The 19,092-nt window shown below is 40.1% G+C and overlaps 1 protein-coding gene across 2 annotated transcripts; it reads left to right on the top strand.

Moving 5' to 3' along the window:
• The first annotated feature begins 1,015 nt into the window (after positions 1 to 1,015).
• On the top strand, positions 1,016 to 18,865 carry LOC132979479 (uncharacterized). 2 transcript variants are annotated; one of them, XM_061045329.1, is made up of 39 exons: positions 1,016 to 1,346; positions 1,494 to 1,556; positions 4,557 to 4,628; positions 4,731 to 4,796; positions 4,900 to 4,968; positions 5,655 to 5,729; positions 5,814 to 5,885; positions 6,005 to 6,067; positions 6,774 to 6,839; positions 6,938 to 7,006; positions 7,186 to 7,257; positions 7,350 to 7,418; positions 7,508 to 7,576; positions 7,698 to 7,766; positions 7,868 to 7,930; positions 8,027 to 8,095; positions 8,209 to 8,268; positions 8,761 to 8,826; positions 8,924 to 8,968; positions 9,086 to 9,148; positions 9,300 to 9,347; positions 9,498 to 9,566; positions 9,690 to 9,743; positions 9,939 to 10,007; positions 10,250 to 10,327; positions 10,410 to 10,469; positions 10,712 to 10,786; positions 10,916 to 10,969; positions 11,364 to 11,405; positions 12,391 to 12,447; positions 12,675 to 12,755; positions 12,850 to 12,900; positions 14,221 to 14,304; positions 14,480 to 14,530; positions 14,943 to 14,993; positions 15,701 to 15,778; positions 15,884 to 15,923; positions 16,705 to 16,756; positions 17,071 to 18,865. In XM_061045329.1, the coding sequence occupies exons 1-39, from the start codon at positions 1,344 to 1,346 to the stop codon at positions 18,026 to 18,028; spliced, it is 3,315 nt and encodes a 1,104-aa protein (XP_060901312.1). In that variant the 5' UTR covers positions 1,016 to 1,343; the 3' UTR covers positions 18,029 to 18,865. The 2 variants fall into 2 exon arrangements, with proteins under 2 accessions (XP_060901312.1, XP_060901313.1); XM_061045330.1 differs by having other exon boundaries at positions 1,018 to 1,346; positions 14,221 to 14,295.
• The last annotated feature ends 227 nt before the right edge of the window (positions 18,866 to 19,092 follow it).

Genomic DNA, 19,092 nt, shown 5'->3' with positions numbered 1-19,092 from the left:
TCTAAAGCATACTATAATATCATTGTTATAGTAATGAAATGATAATCAATTGTTTGTACTCTAAATAAAACACTCTCCAAACAAAAAGATGTGGACATTACGACAGGATTAGGGCCACGTTAAAAAAAAATTAAAACAATTTGAGATTAAAGTCGTAAATTTATTTAATAATGAAAGTAGAAGTCTTAAAGTCTTTAAAGAACAAAAGAATAAAGTTGTTATTTTAACCTATATCAGAAGAGCAGCAGCATCCTGTTCTCAAATGACAAACATGGATCATCTCGTCCTAAAGGTTTCACTGATAAGGAAATAAACTACTTCCTTGTGTAGTCGGGAAAAACAGTTCAAGAGAAGTTTTCACTTCAACTTGCATGACCTTGTTTATCTGTAAAATGATCAATATGACGCAAACTGTCTCTGCATATGAGACACTTTAACAAGGCAGACCGATAACAGACACAAATAGTTGTGTTGGGGCTTTACTTATGCAGATATGAAACTACACATGCTTTTGGCACATCATCATCTTCACATTGTCATAAAATATCAGGACCCTGAAAAGATAGAAAGAAACTGTGGCTTTTCCGAAGAAAGAACCACACTGACTTGGAGGAAGTTGTCTGCAGAGGAAAATACTTTTAAGAGTTCTACTTTCATCATTTTGCGCAGGCTGGTCTCGAACTCGTTAATTTTCGAGATTATTCTAGTAAATTTACGAATTTAATCTTGTAAATGTACGAGTTAAATCATAAATTTATGAGAATAATCTCGAAATTAAAAAAAAAAAATTTAATGTCGCCCTAATCCTCCGTCGTAGATTTTAAACTCCGCACCTGAGCGAGTGACGGTGTTGCCAGGTCCGCTTGTTATAAGCGACTTTGGGCTTGTTTTTCTGTAATGTCGCTTGCAAATATCGTCAGTCGCGGGTTGCGGGTTTTTGGGCTTGTTTTCTAAAGTGCAGTTGCTTGTTTGGGCTTGCTTTGCTCCCTGTATGAGTATGAACCCCTCCTGATTCTCTCCACAACTCTCCACAATAAAACCAAACACAATCGCGATAGTTTGTCCATTTCCAGGATCCGTCCACAAACCCCGTTTCTTTGGGTTAGCCCGCCCGCCCGATCTGTTGATCTCTCTTTTAAACTATGTGGTGGGTTAGGTAACCTGTTTGGCTTCATTTTATCTGTTTGAGGAGCCAGGTGTGCTTGTTTTGGGCTTGTTTCCATAGAGCTGGTTGCTTCTTTCTCTCGCGAGATCTGGCAACAGTGGGGAGTGACAACAGCTGGCAGTATCAACAAAACCGGTTAAACCCGCAGGAATAACCCGACACGAAACAACAGCACACCATGGTGAGTTCACGTATCTTTTAAAAAAAAACGATCTAAAGTTTGTTTTGAAACATATTTGTGTAGTTTTTCAACACCATAATCCTCGACACAGTCTTGTTTGCTGTTTGGTTTTAATGTGTGTTAAAAGATAAACTTTGTGTTTGACAGGATCGATACGATAACCTGGATTTGGATTTGGAGTGTGAAGGAGGAGGAGGAGGAGGAGTAGCTGTGAGTAGATATCTTCTGTCAATGATGTTAAAGCTGTTAAACGCTGCTTAACTTTCTGTTTTAAGGTTTTTGTGGAGTTCATTTTTTAGTGTTTTGTATTAAAGGGATACTTCACCCATTTGCATTAAGCTTTGTATAATTAGAAACCTGGTAGTGTTTTTGAATGGTCGTGCATCCCGCCCTCATTTTCCCCTGAGATGGGAAATCTTTGTATTTCTGAGTCTGAAAAGAAGCTTCCAGTGACGCCAATTTTGCATCACTGGAAGCTGTTGCGGTTAACGGGGTGAAACTACAACGCTAGTTCCTCGTATTCCTCGGAGCCGGTGAATTTCCAAGATCAATTCTGGAAGAAATCTCGGAATCAGTTGAGGAAATGGCCTCATGTAAATATGTCTGTAAATGTTTTTAATATTATATTGATCGATGGCCTGCGGTGCTGTGCATTCTGGGATTTGGTGTCTTTCATCCACGTGAGCCAAAAAGACACTTTCTGCCTTTTTCACGACCAAGAAGGCACCAACTTCAACATTCATTTCACATTTCTTCTACATATATGTCAATACAGATTCATGTTTCAACGGGTGAAGTATCCCTTTAAGTCAGTTTCAAACATATGTTAGTAAAAGTTAACCTCTACCTGACTTTAATTTGTGTGACTGAAACTGTCAACACACCTACCTACACGCTGCACTTCAAAAGTATGTGGACAGTGACACGTTTTGTTTTCTAAGGGCTCTTTTCTGACATTGTCTATGAGGGTGAGATGTTAAATTTCAGCAGTACACCCTTCATGGTCATGATGCAGTGTAGAAACTGTAGCCCTGTTGCCATGGCTGGACTAACCTTCAAGGTTTCTTCAGGACAAATGCATCACCAATGAATCCCCCTTACACAACACATTTTGCTTTGGTTCAAGGAACAGTGTTTCACATCAAATGGTATGCTACCTGCCTCACGAAATCAAGTATTTAAAGACTTTGTTCATTGTTGTTGTTGTTGCTGTGTTTATATCTATCATTCTCCTTCTTCCTGCATTTCCCTCTATCCCACTTTCCAAGCCCGGCATGTTTCCGGCAGACGGCTGTTATCATTATGAGTCCGGTTCTGCTCGAGGTTTCTGCCTCTAAAAGAAGTTTTTTCCTCGCCGCTGTAGCTACCAGCTTCTCGACACATTCGGCGTCAGCGCCAAGCACGTTGCTAATGCTGTGCGTCAGGCCTTCAGGATCCTCTGTTTCCTGCTCTGTTGCACGACAACCACCTTTCAAATGTGGCTCAGTGCTCATGATGGATTCATGTTGGGTCTTTGTAGAGAATATAACAAAGAGTAAGGTCTTTTACCTGCTACTTTTGCAAAGTATCTTGAGCTAACATTTGTTATCAAATGGAGCTCTACAAATAAAGATTGATTGATTGACATGTTTTCAATCATACATAATCCTCTAATAGTAATTTTGTTGCCTCAGAATTTGCTCTTTACTGTGGGCCTATATCAAAATTGGTAAAAAGTCGCGTCAGCAGTGTACCTGCCAGTTTGCCCCCCCATGTTTCTACAAGGAGAGTTCAATCAAAATATTGCAATCTGATAGGCTAACTGGCCTTTTCTTTGAACAGTGATACAGTATTTGCTGAAACATGGATTACACTAAATTCAGTTCAGGGGTATATTGGTGACAAATCTTAAACAGTGATTCTTAAACACAATGAGCTGTATTGACCCCTTCAGGCTGTGCAACAAGGAAGCAGTCATGATGTTGACTACAGTGTGCCCTTGTAACAAGAAGTGAAGAAGCATTATAGCTCGGAAAATGAAGCTTTGTGAAGTCCGGCTTGATAGACGACAGAGGGATTCAACGTTGTTTTTGTCTGTTGATTATAGAAAGAGAATATTTCCTTCACTGTTCTTTAAAGACGTGAACACCTTCAGAACATATTTAAGCTTTAAGCTTTCAGCTGGCTCTCTCAATGTGACTTGGTTTTAGGGAGTTATCTTTGTACATGTTTGAGTGCAAAACAAGCGTGTCAATGAAACACTGAGAACTGCTCTCTCTGAAACATTTGCATAGTCCGGGGAAAAACAACATCCAGTTGAACTCAGTTTTTTAACCTTTCTGTGTGACAGAGCTTTGTATATACCATGTCATTTTTTTATTTCCTTAAAAATGAAGTCTTTGAAAGTGATGGTCTGAGAGCGTTATTTGCTCAAGAGCTACTTAACATGTTGAAAAGGAGATTTCTTAATTTTTTTTAAAGATTTATTTCTGAGCTTTTTAAGCCTTTTATTGGAGAGACAGGACCTTGGATAGAGTCAGACATTTTGAAAAGAAGATGGGAAAACATGCAGGTTGGAATTCGAACCCAGGCCGGACACTTTGGAGGACTTCGGCCTCTGTGCATGGGGTTTGCAAACTAACAGCTAGGCTAACGGCTCGCCAAAAAGCTCATTTCCAGTCCACAAAATGATGCAGGGAAAAGGCTTACAAATAATGTGAGGTTGAACAGAAAATTGTAAACAAAGAGCCAGCAGGTTATTGTGAGGATTTTGTCTCTATTCCTAAAGTAGCATGTGCTTCTTAAAATTGTTAATGAGATATAAAGTATGATCGGTTTTCTCTGAGCTAGGAACAGAACAATCCCTCTATCTTTACTGTCAACATTGATTCCTGTCCAGACATGAAGGCAGCTTCAAGTCCAGACATGAACTCTGGACCTGAAGATGGACTGTGAGAATGAAAAACAAGTGACTTTGCATCCTTTCACACATATAAATGTTCAGTCATTCTTAGCATCCTTTTTCTCTCATTCAGTCCTCAGATAGAGGCAGATTGCTGCTGACTCACAGGTCATTACAGATCATATTTACTGTCTCTTACTCGACTATAATTAAAGATGCCTTTGCTGTATGTCAGAGCTGAAACCACAGTAGATATTAGTTTGGTTTCATCCCTCATGTTTTTTTAGTTTCTCATGGTTAATATTCTCTTCATTTGACTTCTCATGCAGCAAAAAGCAGCGTTATTCGGAGGGATGTTCAAAAGATCCTCCAAGATCATTGAACCATCAGCCCCAGCTCCGGTAATGTTGTAGTATGACATTAAGTAACTTTAAATCTAAATAACTACACGTTATTATTCTGAATATTCTCCCTTACTGTTGTCTTCTGTTTGGACTTTACAGGACAGCTTATCAGTCAGCAGTGAACTGTCGAAGAGCAGCGACAGTCTCACTGACAACAGCACCAAGGTGAGGCTCAGGAGTCATTTCTCGATTGATTTATGTTAAATCTGTTTTTTAATTTCATTTTTTTGTACTCATGCATACTTTTTTTTTTTTTTTTTTTTTTCAGGAAAAAGGGAATGTATTCAAAGACGTGTTTAAGAAGACCACCAAAGCTGGCAAAGAGGGCCGGCAACAGGTGTGTAGTGTCCTTCATCAACTCACTGTCCAGCTCATTGTTTTTGTTTTTTGGTGATAAATGATAATCAATTAATCAAGCAGTTGATCAAATAACAATAATTCTGTTTATTGATTATTGACCTTGACATTTTCTGATTTTAGCTGGACACAAAATTTGATGCTTTTTTTCTGTTAAACTGAATAATTGATGTTTTTTTTAATATATTTTTGAGTTTTTCTGGCCTTTATTGGATAAGACATCTGAAGAGAGACAGGAAACTTTGGGAGGAGAGAGTGGGGGGGGGGGGGGGGGGAGGTCGGATTTGGACCCGTGGTCGCTGTTACAAGAACTGTAGCCTCTGTACGTGGGGTGCGGGACATAACTGCAAAACAATAGACGTCCTTGTTTCATGATTTTTGACTCCAGATCAGATGAGCAATGAAAAACGTTTCTTTGGGCTTCAAGTGGGGCGAATCAGTGACATGAAGTCATAATGAAAGAGGGTTTCAAGAAGCCTTGATTTTTATTTTTGATGAACATGTCAACTAATTCCAGAGCTTTTTATTTTTAAATCATTTTGTGTGCATGCCATATTTATTAGCCAGTCGGATATCTCTTCATTTCTTAACAGAGATATTTGAATATATGTCTAGGTTCCTGTAACAAAATGTGAACGTTTAACTCTTTCCAAAATGTTTGCATAGGACTCCCTCTCACTACAAAATGTTGACCTGTCTGTCAGTAGTGACAGCTTAACAGAAAACAACAAATCTTCAAAGGTGAGTTTACGCTCTGCTCGGTCACATGTTGTTGTCCCACACAGAAATGTGGAACTAAACTCTTCTCTGCATTGTTCTCTTCAGGAAAAATCAAGTGTGTTTGGTGGGATACTAAAACGGCCTCACAAACCAGGACATGCCCGGAGGCCTTCTCAGGTGAAACGAGATCTTCTGTTACAGCCTCTGGAGGATGCAGTTATCAGCTGGATGCTCAAATGCTCCATGAAGAGCGGTATTTCATTTAAACGCTGACAGATTTATTTTGTGTATTTCAGGATCTTTTGGACATCGAGCTCAGAGCCAGCAACGAAAGTCTGTCTGACAAAAGCACGACTAAAGTGAGTGTCATCCCTCCAAATGATCCAGGACTCAAACACTGAACAAAAACAAACCTCAAGGAAAAGCTTGTGATGCTTCTGTCAGCATTTGTTTATACTGCCTGGTTTTAAACCATAGTACAGGGAGATCACTCAGACCCAACATTTAAAAAACAAAAACTACATTTGGCTCACCAAACCCCACTCCAGACAACTATATTGAAGTTAAATTAAAGTACTTAAATATGGAGTAAATAAGTGACATTGATTTGTGATCATAATGTCTGTCAGGAAAAAGCTGCTGTAAAAAAAACCACTTTGTGTCAATCTTTAAAACTTTAACTTTCTGAAAATGTTTGGATAAATCAAGTGGATGTGTAGAAAGATGCATTACATGGTAATACTTTAGTTCTTCTTCAGTGTAAATGTTTGATGTAATCTAACTGACTGCATGTGTATCGAGCATGACTCAGTGTTTGTTCGTTCGGGAAGGGTGTGTTTTGTTTTTGTGGATGTTTTGAAGCGCAAGCTAAACCTGCGACTGTCAGCAATTTGGAAGCAGACCAGGCTGGTCTGTGAAGCTCTAAATCCCTGCCTGTCCACCTGACGGACTGCTGCAGTTAAAAAACAAAACCACTTTTTTTCAATGTATTTCATTTACTGTCATATATATATATATATATATATTTAATTATATTATATAATTAATTCTAATGTAATTTCATAGGAGTCAGGAGGAGTGTTTAGTGGGATATTTAAAAAAAACCACTTTGGAGCAAGAGCACAATCTCAGGTAAGAGTCTAGCTGTGTTGTATCTATAGTTTCATCTTTTGATATAATAAGCAAATGATGATTATATCTAAAAGGTGATGTTTGTTTCTCGCCTGCAGGAGGATTTGTCAGCACCCAGCGAGCGCTCGGGCAGCAGCGACAATCTTTCTGTGAATAGCAGCACTAAGGTAAGTTTTGAAAAAGCTTCACACCTTAATTAGATATTTAGAGGGTCTTACCTCCTCATTTAAAAGACAGGTCTGTGTCTCTGTTTCGGTTTTCCAATTGTAACGGAAACCAGACAAAAAAAAACGTCTTAATCCCTCGATTAAAGGAAAATCTATATTTTGTGTCTTTCCTCTTTCAGGAGTCAGGTGGGGTGTTCAGTGGGATGTTTAAAAAATCCCCAAAACCATCAAGAAAAAAGACAGAATCTCAGGTAAGAGCTGTGCATCTCACTTGCTCCTCTATGTTACATTATCAAGAAATGATGATAATAATCAGGGAGGGATTTGTGTTTCTTACCTTCAGGAGGATCTGACTGCACCTAGTGAGCAATCAGGCAGCAATGACAATCTCTCTGTGAACAGCAGCACTAAGGTTAGGTTTGTGACAGCAGGTACATTCTTCATATAATCATCCTTTTATGTGAATAATGTAGAAATACAGTTTGATTTTTCTTCTTCCAGGAAGCGGGAGGGCTGTTCGGTGGGATGTTTAAAAAATCCCCAAAGCCATTTGCAAGAGCACAATCTCAAGTAAGCGTTATGGAGCAATCCTGCAGCTTGTGCAATTTAACTTCTAACCATTGCACTCTAGATATAGATTAGTATAGATTATTCTGACACAAGTCTGTTGACATTTGTTTCTCACCTTCAGGAGGATTTGTCAGCACCCAGTGAGCGCTCAGGCAGCACTGACAATCTGTCTGTGAACTCCAACACTAAGGTGAGTTTCATTAAGGCAGATGAATGCTTTAATCTTTTCCTCCATTTTTGGGGAAATCATTCAAAATCTTTTTTTTTTTTTGTCACTTTTTTTGTCCCCAGGAGTCCGGAGGGGTGTTCAGTGGGATGTTTAAAAAATCCCCTTTTGCAAAAGCACAATCTCAGGTGAGAGTTTTGTATTTCTGCAGCTTATTTATCTCACCATTAATAAATAAAAATGATGGCAGATTGATATTGATCTGTTGACGTTTGTTTCTCCAGGAGGATTTGTCTGCACCAGGCGAACTCTCAGGAAGCAACGACAATCTAACTGAGAGTAACAACACTAAGGTGAGTTTTCAATGAATCCAGCCGCCCTGACTTTGAACCGTCAGGTTACTGCTTGATCAACTCAAACAGTAAATCCAGGAATATTCAATTTTTTGTTCATATTTTTTGCTCAGGAGAAAGGAGGAATCTTTGGTGGTGTGTTCAAAAAGAAAGTTGCCAAATCTCAGTCTCAGGTAAGAGTTCTATTCAGAAACAGGTTTCATTGTTAAAAGTTACCTATCAAGTTTCAGGTGTCAGTGTGTTTGGTATTGTTCCAATCAAAAAATGTTTTCTTCATGAAGCAACACTTTATTTAGTCTGCTTTCAAAGTCATGTCAGTACATGGATTTTAAAGTCTGTACTAAAGTCAAAATATTTGACGTTTTTGACATGCCTTTTGGGAATCTTGGCATAAAAAATGTTGACAGCGTCAGTTTTCACAACGTTTGATACTTTTTCAATATTCGTAGGGAGTCACAGATATCTGAAAATCTCAGAGAACATCACACAAATCATTTTTCAATTCACAGGAATCTCCTTACCTTTCATATGAATGTTTTCCTAAAGCCTTTAAAACAAACTTTTCTTTTAGTTACCTGAGGTCTGTTTGGGACCAGTCAGCAGGTGTTTACAGAGAATACTTGAGTGTCTTAAATTCTGACTGTATGCTGCGTCCTGCTGTTTAGGATGATTTGACTGCGGAGATTGACCTCTCCGCCAGCAGTGACAGTCTCGTAGAAAAACCTTCAAAGGTGAGAGATGGAGGTACAAACAAGAAAAGTTTTTTTTATTTTATTTTTTACTTAAAATCAGTTTGTAACTTCAAACGCTCTGACTTTTTTTTCTCAGGGTGAAGCATCGGCAAAGAAGAAGTATCCTTTCACCTCATCTCAGGTCATTAAACTACACACTTCCTCCTGCTTTGTATGCGTTTCTCCTCCCAGACACATCTCAATGTTGGTCACATATTGAGATAATGACGTGCTGATTTTGTGTATTGGGCTGTAACAGGATAAAGAGAAGACAGACTCCAACGAGAACAACTCTACTGAGGAGAAGCCCAAAGCCAAGCAGGTGTTGCTTTAAGATAGTTTTGCATGAGCTAAAAACAGCTCTCTTAAATATAGAAGCAGGATCAAATATCTGCTATGACATTAAGGCGAGGGTAAGGGCTATGTGTTGTTGTTGTTAAGTGGACAATAACAGTGACTCTGCTTTATTTCAGAACGGATTTAACGCCATGATGAAGGGCGCGTTCTACCCAGACAAAAAGGTGGGAGATAGTTCCCTGTACTGCGCTGAAACAAAGCCTTCTCCTGTAGAAATTTTAAAAAAAGTGATGAAGTTATATGCAGATGATGTTCTATTGTTTCTACTATGTACTGTTGTTTCTGTGTTACAAAACGGTTTGCTCCGTCTGCAGGAGAAGAACTCTAACTCTGACGGGGAGGAGGCATCCGACGATGGAGAGGGCCAACACGGTCACAAACAGGTCTGTCAGGATTTTTTTATCTTTAATTTATAGTTTTTATGGGTTCTGCTTTCATACAGAAAATGAAGTATGAAGTATCCCTGTTTTATTTTGTTTTTTTCCCTTTTGTTTCCACATATTCAGAATAAATTCTCTGAGGCGATGACGAAGCTGAATCCATTTCGATATGGAAACAAAGTAAGAAATGTTTCCACTGTAATAGTCAGGGGTCAAGAATGATGATATTGTAGTTGTGATGAATGTGGTGATGGGATATAAAAGGACATATTTTCCAGACAATATTGTCAACCATTGTTTCCGAGCAAAACAAGTGATCTGATTTGGAGTTGATGCACCTCAATGCTAACATTTAATTTAATGTCCTATGTCTAGAAAGACACTGAAGACACTGAAGAGATGCTCAAGGAGAACGAAAATCCAGAGAAAGAGTATCCAAAGACGGTCAGTCTATTTATTGCATCACTCATGAGTCATCAGTCACCGCACACAGCTGATCAACTTCTGTCCAAAATACCCTTTCTGCTCACGCTCCGCCTCATCCTCCACGTCCCTTTAACTCCCGTTTTAATCCGGACTCTGTTCTCGAGCCTGCCTGTCCTTCTGCTCGAGCACACTGTGTGACTCTGTGTGTGTGTGTGTTGTGACGGTGTATGTGTGTGTGTGTGTGTGTGTGTCCTTGACAGGTCAAAGGCAACATGATCCAGCGAGAGAGGAAAGAAAGAAGTGAAACTCCACTGGTCCCACCCAGACCGACTGAAGAGGTTTGCAGCTCACATTCAGCCCGGAGCGAGAGCAGTTCTTTTGTCTTTTGATTGTGTTGTTAAGTCTGTGATCTCTTTACAGGAGATGAAAAGGACGTCCACATTCGACAAGGTGAAATCAAGAGGAACTGAGGATAGTCAGGTACAGACTACACTTCTTATAATTACACAACAATGGGTGGCTTGTTCTTCCCCAGCGCTTTTCTACATTTGAATATATTTGTGATATGATAATGTCCTTCAGTAAACCAGCACACATTGTGAAAATTATTTACTGTGCTTTTGAAACTCATGCTTTATCAAAACTAAGAACTACACCTGTAGGGGTCATTGTCTTCGATCTTGTTACCGTATTTGGAAAAGTTGTCTGTGTGTCCTCTGCAGGGAAACAAGGACATGTTCTCCAGAGACAGAAAGGAAAAACCCTCAGAAACAGTTCCAGTCAAACCGTCAGAGGAGGTACTTTAAGCCGTCATTGTTTAGGGAATAATATCTGTTTGTGGCACTTTGGAGCTGATGTGTATCAGAGTGTGTTGGCGCTGGTTTCTCAGCCCTCTGGTTTAACAAACTGCTCTGGTTAAACTTCAGGAGGTGAACAGAACAGCAGGACGTGGTCAGCAAAAGCAGAAGAACAATAATGAGGTAAGAGCACGTACTACACACAGCGTCAGTGTTACACTGATTTATTGGTTTCCTGATAAGTTTGGAATATTTGCTTATTGATAAGTTGTGAAATTTAACTTGGGAAAGAGGTAAAGCTGTGATTTAAAAGTTGTTGTGGAAGATCTCAAAAACATTTGTATGAAAAACCATTTTAAGATAGTTCCTCAAATAATCCAGTTTGAGTCCTGAGAGCAGTTATAGTTCCTGTCAAATTAGTAGAAGTGCAATAATAGTCCCTTAAAGCCTGTATCAAGCAAACAACGTACAAAAACACAGACTCACATTCAAACACAGAACAGTGCAAGAAGAACATGTATGAAACACTTTTCTGCTACACTATAACTCACATGTATTGATGTTTAATTACCTGCAGAGCCAGTCAGATGATGAAATCCTCAACGAAGAGAGCAAAAAAGTAAGTTCATCTCCACAAATTGTTCAAACTGTATTAAGCAATAATCCACAGTATGAGTCTAGAATATTATATTGATAGACACAATGTTTGTGCAGAGACTGACTGATCTATTGGATGTTTATATTTGAGATTTATTTTCAGTGTCTAACTTTGTAAATTTGTTGGTGAGAATCGATATCAGAACTGTCTAAATGTGCTACTTTCTGCTTCCTTCATATCAGCTGTTCTTAAGTCTTCTATTGTGGCGGCGATAAGATTAAAGAATGCTGCACAGAGACTAAGTGGGCCTGTACCTATGACTCGTTCACATCGAAATAATGTCCAGAAAAGTCCAGATACATTATGTTGATTAATTCAACAAAAGAGTGAAAAATAATGCTAAAAAAAAAAGTAGAAAAGATGATGAAGAATACGATGATAATCATGACGATAAAGGTCAACAGAAGGTATTCGAACCCTCTGAGCCTCTTTGTCTAGCCTCACAAACACACAGGTAACAAAAAGGTAAAACCACGCCCACTGTGAATTACCGGAATTTCTATCGAACCCATATAAGGAGCAAAAAGTAGCAAATAATCAACGGAGGTAAAAATACACAATATGGCTCTTACATCTATTTTAGCTCCATTTTTCAAAATTGCTCTTAACCTTCAGAAGTTGTGTTGGTTTGGACAATATTTCTGCTTCAGTATGATTTTTTTCTTTTTTACACCAGAGCCACTGCTTGTTTACGACTTATCGATCCCCATTAGAACATCTCTCAGTGTTGGAAGTAGACGTGAGGGAGATTATGCTGCAACTGCTTTAGAAACACAGAAAACAAAGATACTCTTTACCTTTATTCGAGGGGAAACGCTGATACATGATATTCCTGCAGATTGCAGATCTTTTTATGAATTGGTATGTCATGCTTTGTAGTTCTTGTAGTTGTCGTTTCTCATGTCAGCCTACACTTTGTCATGTGCTACATTTTTTTGCTTTACAGACCAAGGTCAAAAAACACAAGCACCATAATCCGTTTATGCTACGTGCTGCAGCCAAGGTATTTAAGAGAGCGTTTTTTTTCTCCCTTAGTTAGGTATTCATGGAGACATTAATCTTCTTAACACCTACATGAAGTCTGTTAAATGTTCAATACTTAACTGTTCTTGTTTCATTTTCTCCTCATGTTGTGTTCAGAGATCATTTGCAAACTTGAGTTACATTTCTCGGTACTTATTTACCTCATTGTTACGCACACACCGGCTCACACTTGTTCTGTACTTGTAGGCTCAGTCTGATGATGAGGGGCTGAAAGAAGACGACGAGGAAAAGAAAATGGAGGAGGAGGGCAAAGAGAAAACAGAGGAGGTCTTTAAATAAACTCATTTCCACCGTCTCCAGGATCACATCAGAATTTGACCTCTTTCTCTAATCCGTCTCTAATACTGATTTTTCTTTTCAGACCAAAGTTAAGAAACCTAGGCGACATAATCCCTTCATGCATCAGGCCAAGGTAACATTCAAACATTTTACACGTGCACACTTTTCCTTCCCATGTCGCCACTACAACAACAGATGTCTTTTTTTAACACACTTAAGTACAGGATGGTGCTGGTATGACTTAAGTCAGTGTCACGTCTTCTGCAGTCTTCAATCCTCAAATCAGCAATCAGATGTTTGTTTTTGTATCAAGGCAGTGAACTCTCACTCTGTAGCCTGTTCAGTTTATTGTTGCTGAACTGGAAAAACTAGAATTTGAAAAGAGAGATCCGGGCTACGCCCACTACACGTCGTCATTGTTTCTGAAGTACTAAACACCTCACATCCACCCATTTCAGGCATTGAGTGCCTCTTGTGTAGTGCTAGTTAAGATCTATATTCTATGACATATCACTGGAACAAATATATGTCAATGGGTGCTGCACTGCAGTGGTTAGCGCTGTTGCCTCACAGTGAGAAGGTTCTTGGTTCGAATCCCCATCAGACAGAGAACTTCTGCATAAGTCTGCATGTTCTCCCCGAGCATGCTTGGGTTCTCCACGGGTTCCTCCCACAGTCCAAAGACGTGCTTTTTAGTTTCAATTGGTGACTCTACATTGTCTGTAGGTGTGAATGTGAGTGTGGCTGGTTGTCTGTCTCTACACGTCAGCCCTGTGATTGACTGGCCAACAGTCCGGGGTGTGACCCCGCCTCTCGCCCAATGACAGAAGAGATCGTCTCCAGCTCCCCGTGACACCAAACTGGAAAAACAGTTAAGATAAAGAATGGATGGGTGTTACCCAACAAGACAAAGTTTACCCCAATGCAGGATTTCCATCAGAATACTCCATGTTAAACCAAGAGTCCAAAATGACTGTGAAGGGCACATTATTTATCGTGTGTAACATTTATCAATGTGTAACGACCTCCACAGTTCCTGCTCTGAACATAGAAGTAGTGTTTATATCATCTGCACAATCTTCTGCAAAACATTCCACTGTTCAAGATTTCCCCTTGAAAGTTGTTGTTCAAGTCTGAACTCAGTGCTGTCAGATCAACGTCACGGCTGCAGCAGCATTATGTTAAACAGGGCAGTGTCTCTGGTTCATATTTCTAATGTCTATCGTTAAGTCATATACACACCGTCTGTCTAATAATCTATGAAATTCTGTGAAAAAAATGAACTTTAAGTAGTTAAACTTCTCAGATCTTATCAGTTAAAAAACTAGATACTTCCTTTGCTGTGCGATCGGCAGAGGAAGTGTTCTCAGTCAGGAAATCAAGCTTATTTTATACATTCCTCTACTTCTTAATATCCTTGCGATGTACACATTTTCCTTGTTGTCTTCTTCAGGCTCCGTCTGATGATGAAGGGCTGAAAGAAGAAGAAGAAGGCAATTCTTCATCCAAAGAGGGAAAGAAAGACGAGGAGGGCAAGGTGAAAACAGAAGAGGCCTTTAAACACGTTCTCTTCATTTGATCTTGTGCTTTAATTGAATAGTGTTTGGTCTGATTTCTACAACAGTTGTGATCAGAACTTCATGCCTGTGTTACCATCGTGACTGCAAAAGAAACATGAGTGAGTGTTTGACATCTTGTTTTTCTCCTTTCAGACCAAAGTCAAGAAGCCTAAGAAACATAATCCCTTCATGCCTCGGGGCAAGGTAACATTCACACATGTGATGTGTTCACTTTAACAGATAGGTAAATGGTAAAATGAAGGTACTTATTTAACCCTTTCTTAGTCTTCTGACCACTCGAAGCGATTGATAAAACCAGATTTTCCAGTTGTCTCCTGTCTGTATCTCTGTTGCTTTTTACTTGAAAATATGCAGTCTTGGGGTGTTATTTTGGCATGGACAGGAAGTTAGCATTACTGGAATTTCAAGCACATACTACTGTCATGAGTTAAACACTGACTCATGAATACAAAAAAAGAATTTCCGGGTTAATATATTTTACTAAATTTCCTCTTTTGCTTTGTAGCTCAATTTGAATTTTCTCGTTAATACAAGATAAAATTTAGATTTTTTTTCTTTCATGCGTAAACTGTGTGTTTCTGTGATCTGGTTTCAGGGCAGAGCTTTGCAGAGGAACGCACAGGATGGAGCAGGAAACTCCGCAGAGGTAGAGAAACTGAACGAATGAGACACAAAATTGTACACGATCTTGCTTCTTTTTTTCTTTTTCTTTTTTCCATCCGTCACCTCTCACACACTTTGAGGCCTAAATCAATGTTAAACATTTTCCCCTCCCAGTCTTCGTCTTGAGTTTTTGAACCACCAGGCAAACGTGCGGCGTTCTTACTCATGGTGGTTCCATATTACAAAAGCTCTGTCGCAGGCACACGAGCTGCCTCTGAAAACAAGCCTCCTGCTTTTGTTTGTCTCCTGGGGGTCCTCTCATCTCCCAACAGAGACCATTACAGTCAACATGTCCCTCCCCCACTCACCCCTGCACACAACACCACCGTGTTTGAACATGTCCCTAACATGGAAGATGAGATCAGTTTAGGTCGAAATGTGCCCAGATTCGTTGCTCTGCTTCCCTTTTTTTAACGTGCCCATGGAAGACTGTGGCCTCTTTTACTTCTGCAAAAACAGCAGACACAAGGCAATGTATTCAGAATCCCTTTTACCATTACTTCCCCTTTGCCTGAATGAATCCAGTGTAAAAAGTGAAACTAACAATATATGTTACTTTTTATCAGTGTATCTGGGTTCTGGCTTTGTTTATGTTCCTCAATCTCTCACAACATGCAGTACGGCTACAAGGGGAGACAAATCTGAGAATGTATTTATGAATTATAAAGGTTTTTATTTCTCTTCTTTCAGAATGAAGGTGGAAATCGAACCTTGTTCGACCAGCTGGAGGACTTCCGTATCGACCCAGCTCAACCTAGAAGTGGACAGGTTGGTTTCTGAAGAAAAATATATGTTTTGAATACTTCAGTGTAATCTGATGGCTTTACTATAATACATCTTTACATCAACAATACATCTTTTGGTGTCTTCCAGGATGCGGAGGATCTCATGGAGTGGTGGAACTCAGTGGAGTGTGAGTTATAAACGATGTTTCTCACTTTGTTTGGCGTCATTTCTGCATGGTCAGAGAGGCTCCATGTGCCTTGTTTATTCACTTTCAATACAGGACCAGAAGTGTGTTTTTATATCACCTTTTCATTTTATTATCAGTTTTTAATCCAAAATATTTATTTTTAAATATCTCCCAGCCATGTTTTGGCCCATCTATGGAAATCTTACTGCTGCAGCATGCAGTTATATAGGCCTTAATTGAAGCAACACTTGGGGAGGGGGGGGGGGGTTGCCATGGTTGAATATGACACAATAAACCAGGTCAATAAAGACAATGATTTATGACCAGAAATGAGAACCTAAATCTGAAAAGCCAAAAAACAAATGTAAAGGTCAAATCTGACATGCCCTCAACCCATCATTATAAAACTACTGAACATGTTCAAGCCAACATCTGTGTTTTACCTCTCAAAACAACTTGTTCTGGTTACCCAGATGGTACCTGACAAAGTGTAGGGCTCTACCCGTACTCCATTTAACACTTTTTGGAAAGTACTACATCACAAGCTTTAATCATCCACACATCATCGCCTGACCCCTCCAGTGGTCTTTTGGCTGATTTTTGAACAAACTGTACCTGCAGCCAGGTCCTGATGTAGTCTGGGAACCTGAAAACAAATAGAGCAGACTGTTTAGTACTTTCTGAAGGGGATGTTTGAAATGTCTCTGGTTGTCCCCAAACTTTTATAACAATATGATAAAGCCAAATATCTCATTGAGCTGCATTGTTTTTACTTTCTCAGCTTGGGAAGAAACGCCACAGGATGAAGACATGACAGAAAAAGAAGAGGCCAAGTAAGTGACATCTCGGTCTGTTGTTAATTAAATATTTCACTGATTAAAGTGAATTCCATGACCCTGGTTTCAACTCAGACGTGAAATCCATTTTGACAGGAAAAAATGTCTCTGAAACAATTTCGCCATTGTAAAGAATAATCCAAAGAACAAGCTGTCACGAGATCTTAGAGGGATGTATTGGGAAAGATGCTGAATAACTGAATAATAAAATAAAACAACTATATGCATTGCTAGATACATTTACAGTAAGTGAGAATTGACGACACAGTTAGTCTGTCTGTGTCTAATCGCTCCTAACTCTCTCCTCTCAGGGCGTTTGCTGTGACGGCCGACAAGGTGCAGAAGGGTATCCGTGTCTTTAACAAGCTGTTCTCAGAGCGTGCTGAGAGCCTCTGGATGCACGTCGTCGACCTCAACAGCATCGCCGACGGCCTGGACAAGTTCAGCAAGAACACGAAGATCGCTCAAATCACCGGCGGCTCCACCAGCGCCCTTGGAGGCGTCGCCACCATCACGGGCCTTGCTCTGGCCCCGGTCACCATGGGAGTGTCCTTGATCGTCACGGCCGTGGGATTGGGTGTCGCGACAGCAGGGGGTCTGACGTCGGCAGGCGCTGGCATCTCCAACCAGGTCAACAACTCCATGGACCGCAAGAAGGTGGAGAAGATCGTGCATGACTATCAGGACAAGATGGTCGACCTCAACAAGTGCCTGAAGTTCATCAAGCAGGGAATCGAGAACCTGAAGAGGTTTGACCTGATCAAGATGAAAAAGCACGCCTACAACCGCGACTTCCCCGTGCTCAGCAGCAGTTTCTACGAGGACGGTGCCATGGCGGGAAAAGCCATCCTGATCAACGCTAATGAGATCATGCGCGTCGTGCAGATCGCCAACGTGGCCGGCAGCACAGCGGCCAGGGCGGTGCAGATCGCCAGCATGGCCACCGGGGTTCTCACCGGCCTCTTCGTAGGCATGGATATCTACTTTGTGGCCAAAGACTCCAAAGAACTGAAGAAAGGGGCCAAGTCAGAGTTCGCCGCCAAAATCAGGGAGGTGGCGACGCAGCTGCACGACGGTCTGGTGGAGCTGAACACGATCAGGCAAGAGCTGCAAGCGACCTCACCAGACAACAACGCCGGCAACAATCCAGCTGCTGTGGACGCCGAGAAGAAAGAGAAGGACGACAAGTACAGCAGCTCAGAGGAGGATGAAATCGACCGCATTAAAAAGGCCATTAAAAAGGACTACGAGAACCGAGAATATGTGTGACAGAAGCCTCAACAACTGGAAAAGGCCTGACGTTCAAACAGAGGAGTCACTTCACCACCAGTCCCCCGACTAAAATATAAGCATTCCTGTGACTTGTTGGCACCTTTACGAGGATGGGTGTCACCCATTCTTAAAGGGATACTTCACCCATTTGCATTAAGCTTTGTATCATTAGAAACCTGGTAGTGTTTTTGCAGTAAATTTCTGAATCAGTTGAGGAAACGGCCTTATGTACTGAAGTAAATATGTCTGTAAATGTTTTTATTACTATATTTCTACTGCTGACCCAATGTCAATACAGATTCATGTTTCGACGGGTGAAGTATCCCTTTAATACAAAAAACTACAATCAGCTTATTGTGAATGTCAAAAGAGGAGACGCCACTCTCGACCGTATACACTAGTTACTAACTTTCCTTTTGGAGAACTGACTTCTTGATTCTGAACACTACAGCTGAGGCTTTTGCGGTACTAAAAAAAAAGTCTCACATCTGCTTCGCTGGCAGCTGTGCCATCGTGAGAAACTGCCACGTTTTTTAAGGACGAAATCAAACAAAATCATGCACATGTCATGGTGTGGTTTAAGATGACCTAAAGGAAACTATTTTCTAGATTTGATCATTTAGACTTTAAACCATGCTTGAGTTTAATCGGTGTGTTTGTTCATATTGAAACTTTTACCTACTGTAGCGATCCTGATCCTTGGTGAACATGATATTTATTTTTAGTCCAGGGTGGAGTTGTTTATTATTATGACAGCTTTTTTTACGTGCAATATATTGTCAAATTCCATGTGTACTAAATGTAAAAATTTAATCATTAAAAGTCTGAAACACATTCCTGTCAATCTGTGCTTTTATTTTTGTTCGGGCAGGGAATCTCTGGGTGTCTTACGATTTGATTCAGAATTTATTCTCGATTCAAAACGATTCTGGATTCTTGATTCAAAGTCTATTTTTGAATTTGTACATATTTCTGGATCTACTCCAGTCATCTGTGAGACCGGCTGAATGTCTTGCTGCACCATTTGGCGTTCTGCTGAGTTTAAGAGCTAGCATTAGCAC

The sequence above is a fragment of the Labrus mixtus genome, chromosome 8, assembly GCF_963584025.1.
Source record: "Labrus mixtus chromosome 8, fLabMix1.1, whole genome shotgun sequence".
Classification (NCBI taxonomy): Eukaryota; Metazoa; Chordata; class Actinopteri; order Labriformes; family Labridae; genus Labrus; species Labrus mixtus.
The sequence above is the reverse complement of the archived record's forward strand: the minus strand, read 5'-3'. Positions and strand labels throughout refer to the sequence as shown.

What these genes read in the sequence shown, in the direction of transcription:
- LOC132979479 (XM_061045329.1), top strand. An exon ending in GAGGAACTGAGGATAGTCAG is followed by an intron (nt 10,470 to 10,711) that starts GTACAGACTACA and finishes TGTCCTCTGCAG; the next exon opens with GGAAACAAGGACATGTTCTC. An exon ending in ACAGAAAAAGAAGAGGCCAA is followed by an intron (nt 16,757 to 17,070) that starts GTAAGTGACATC and finishes CTCTCCTCTCAG; the next exon opens with GGCGTTTGCTGTGACGGCCG.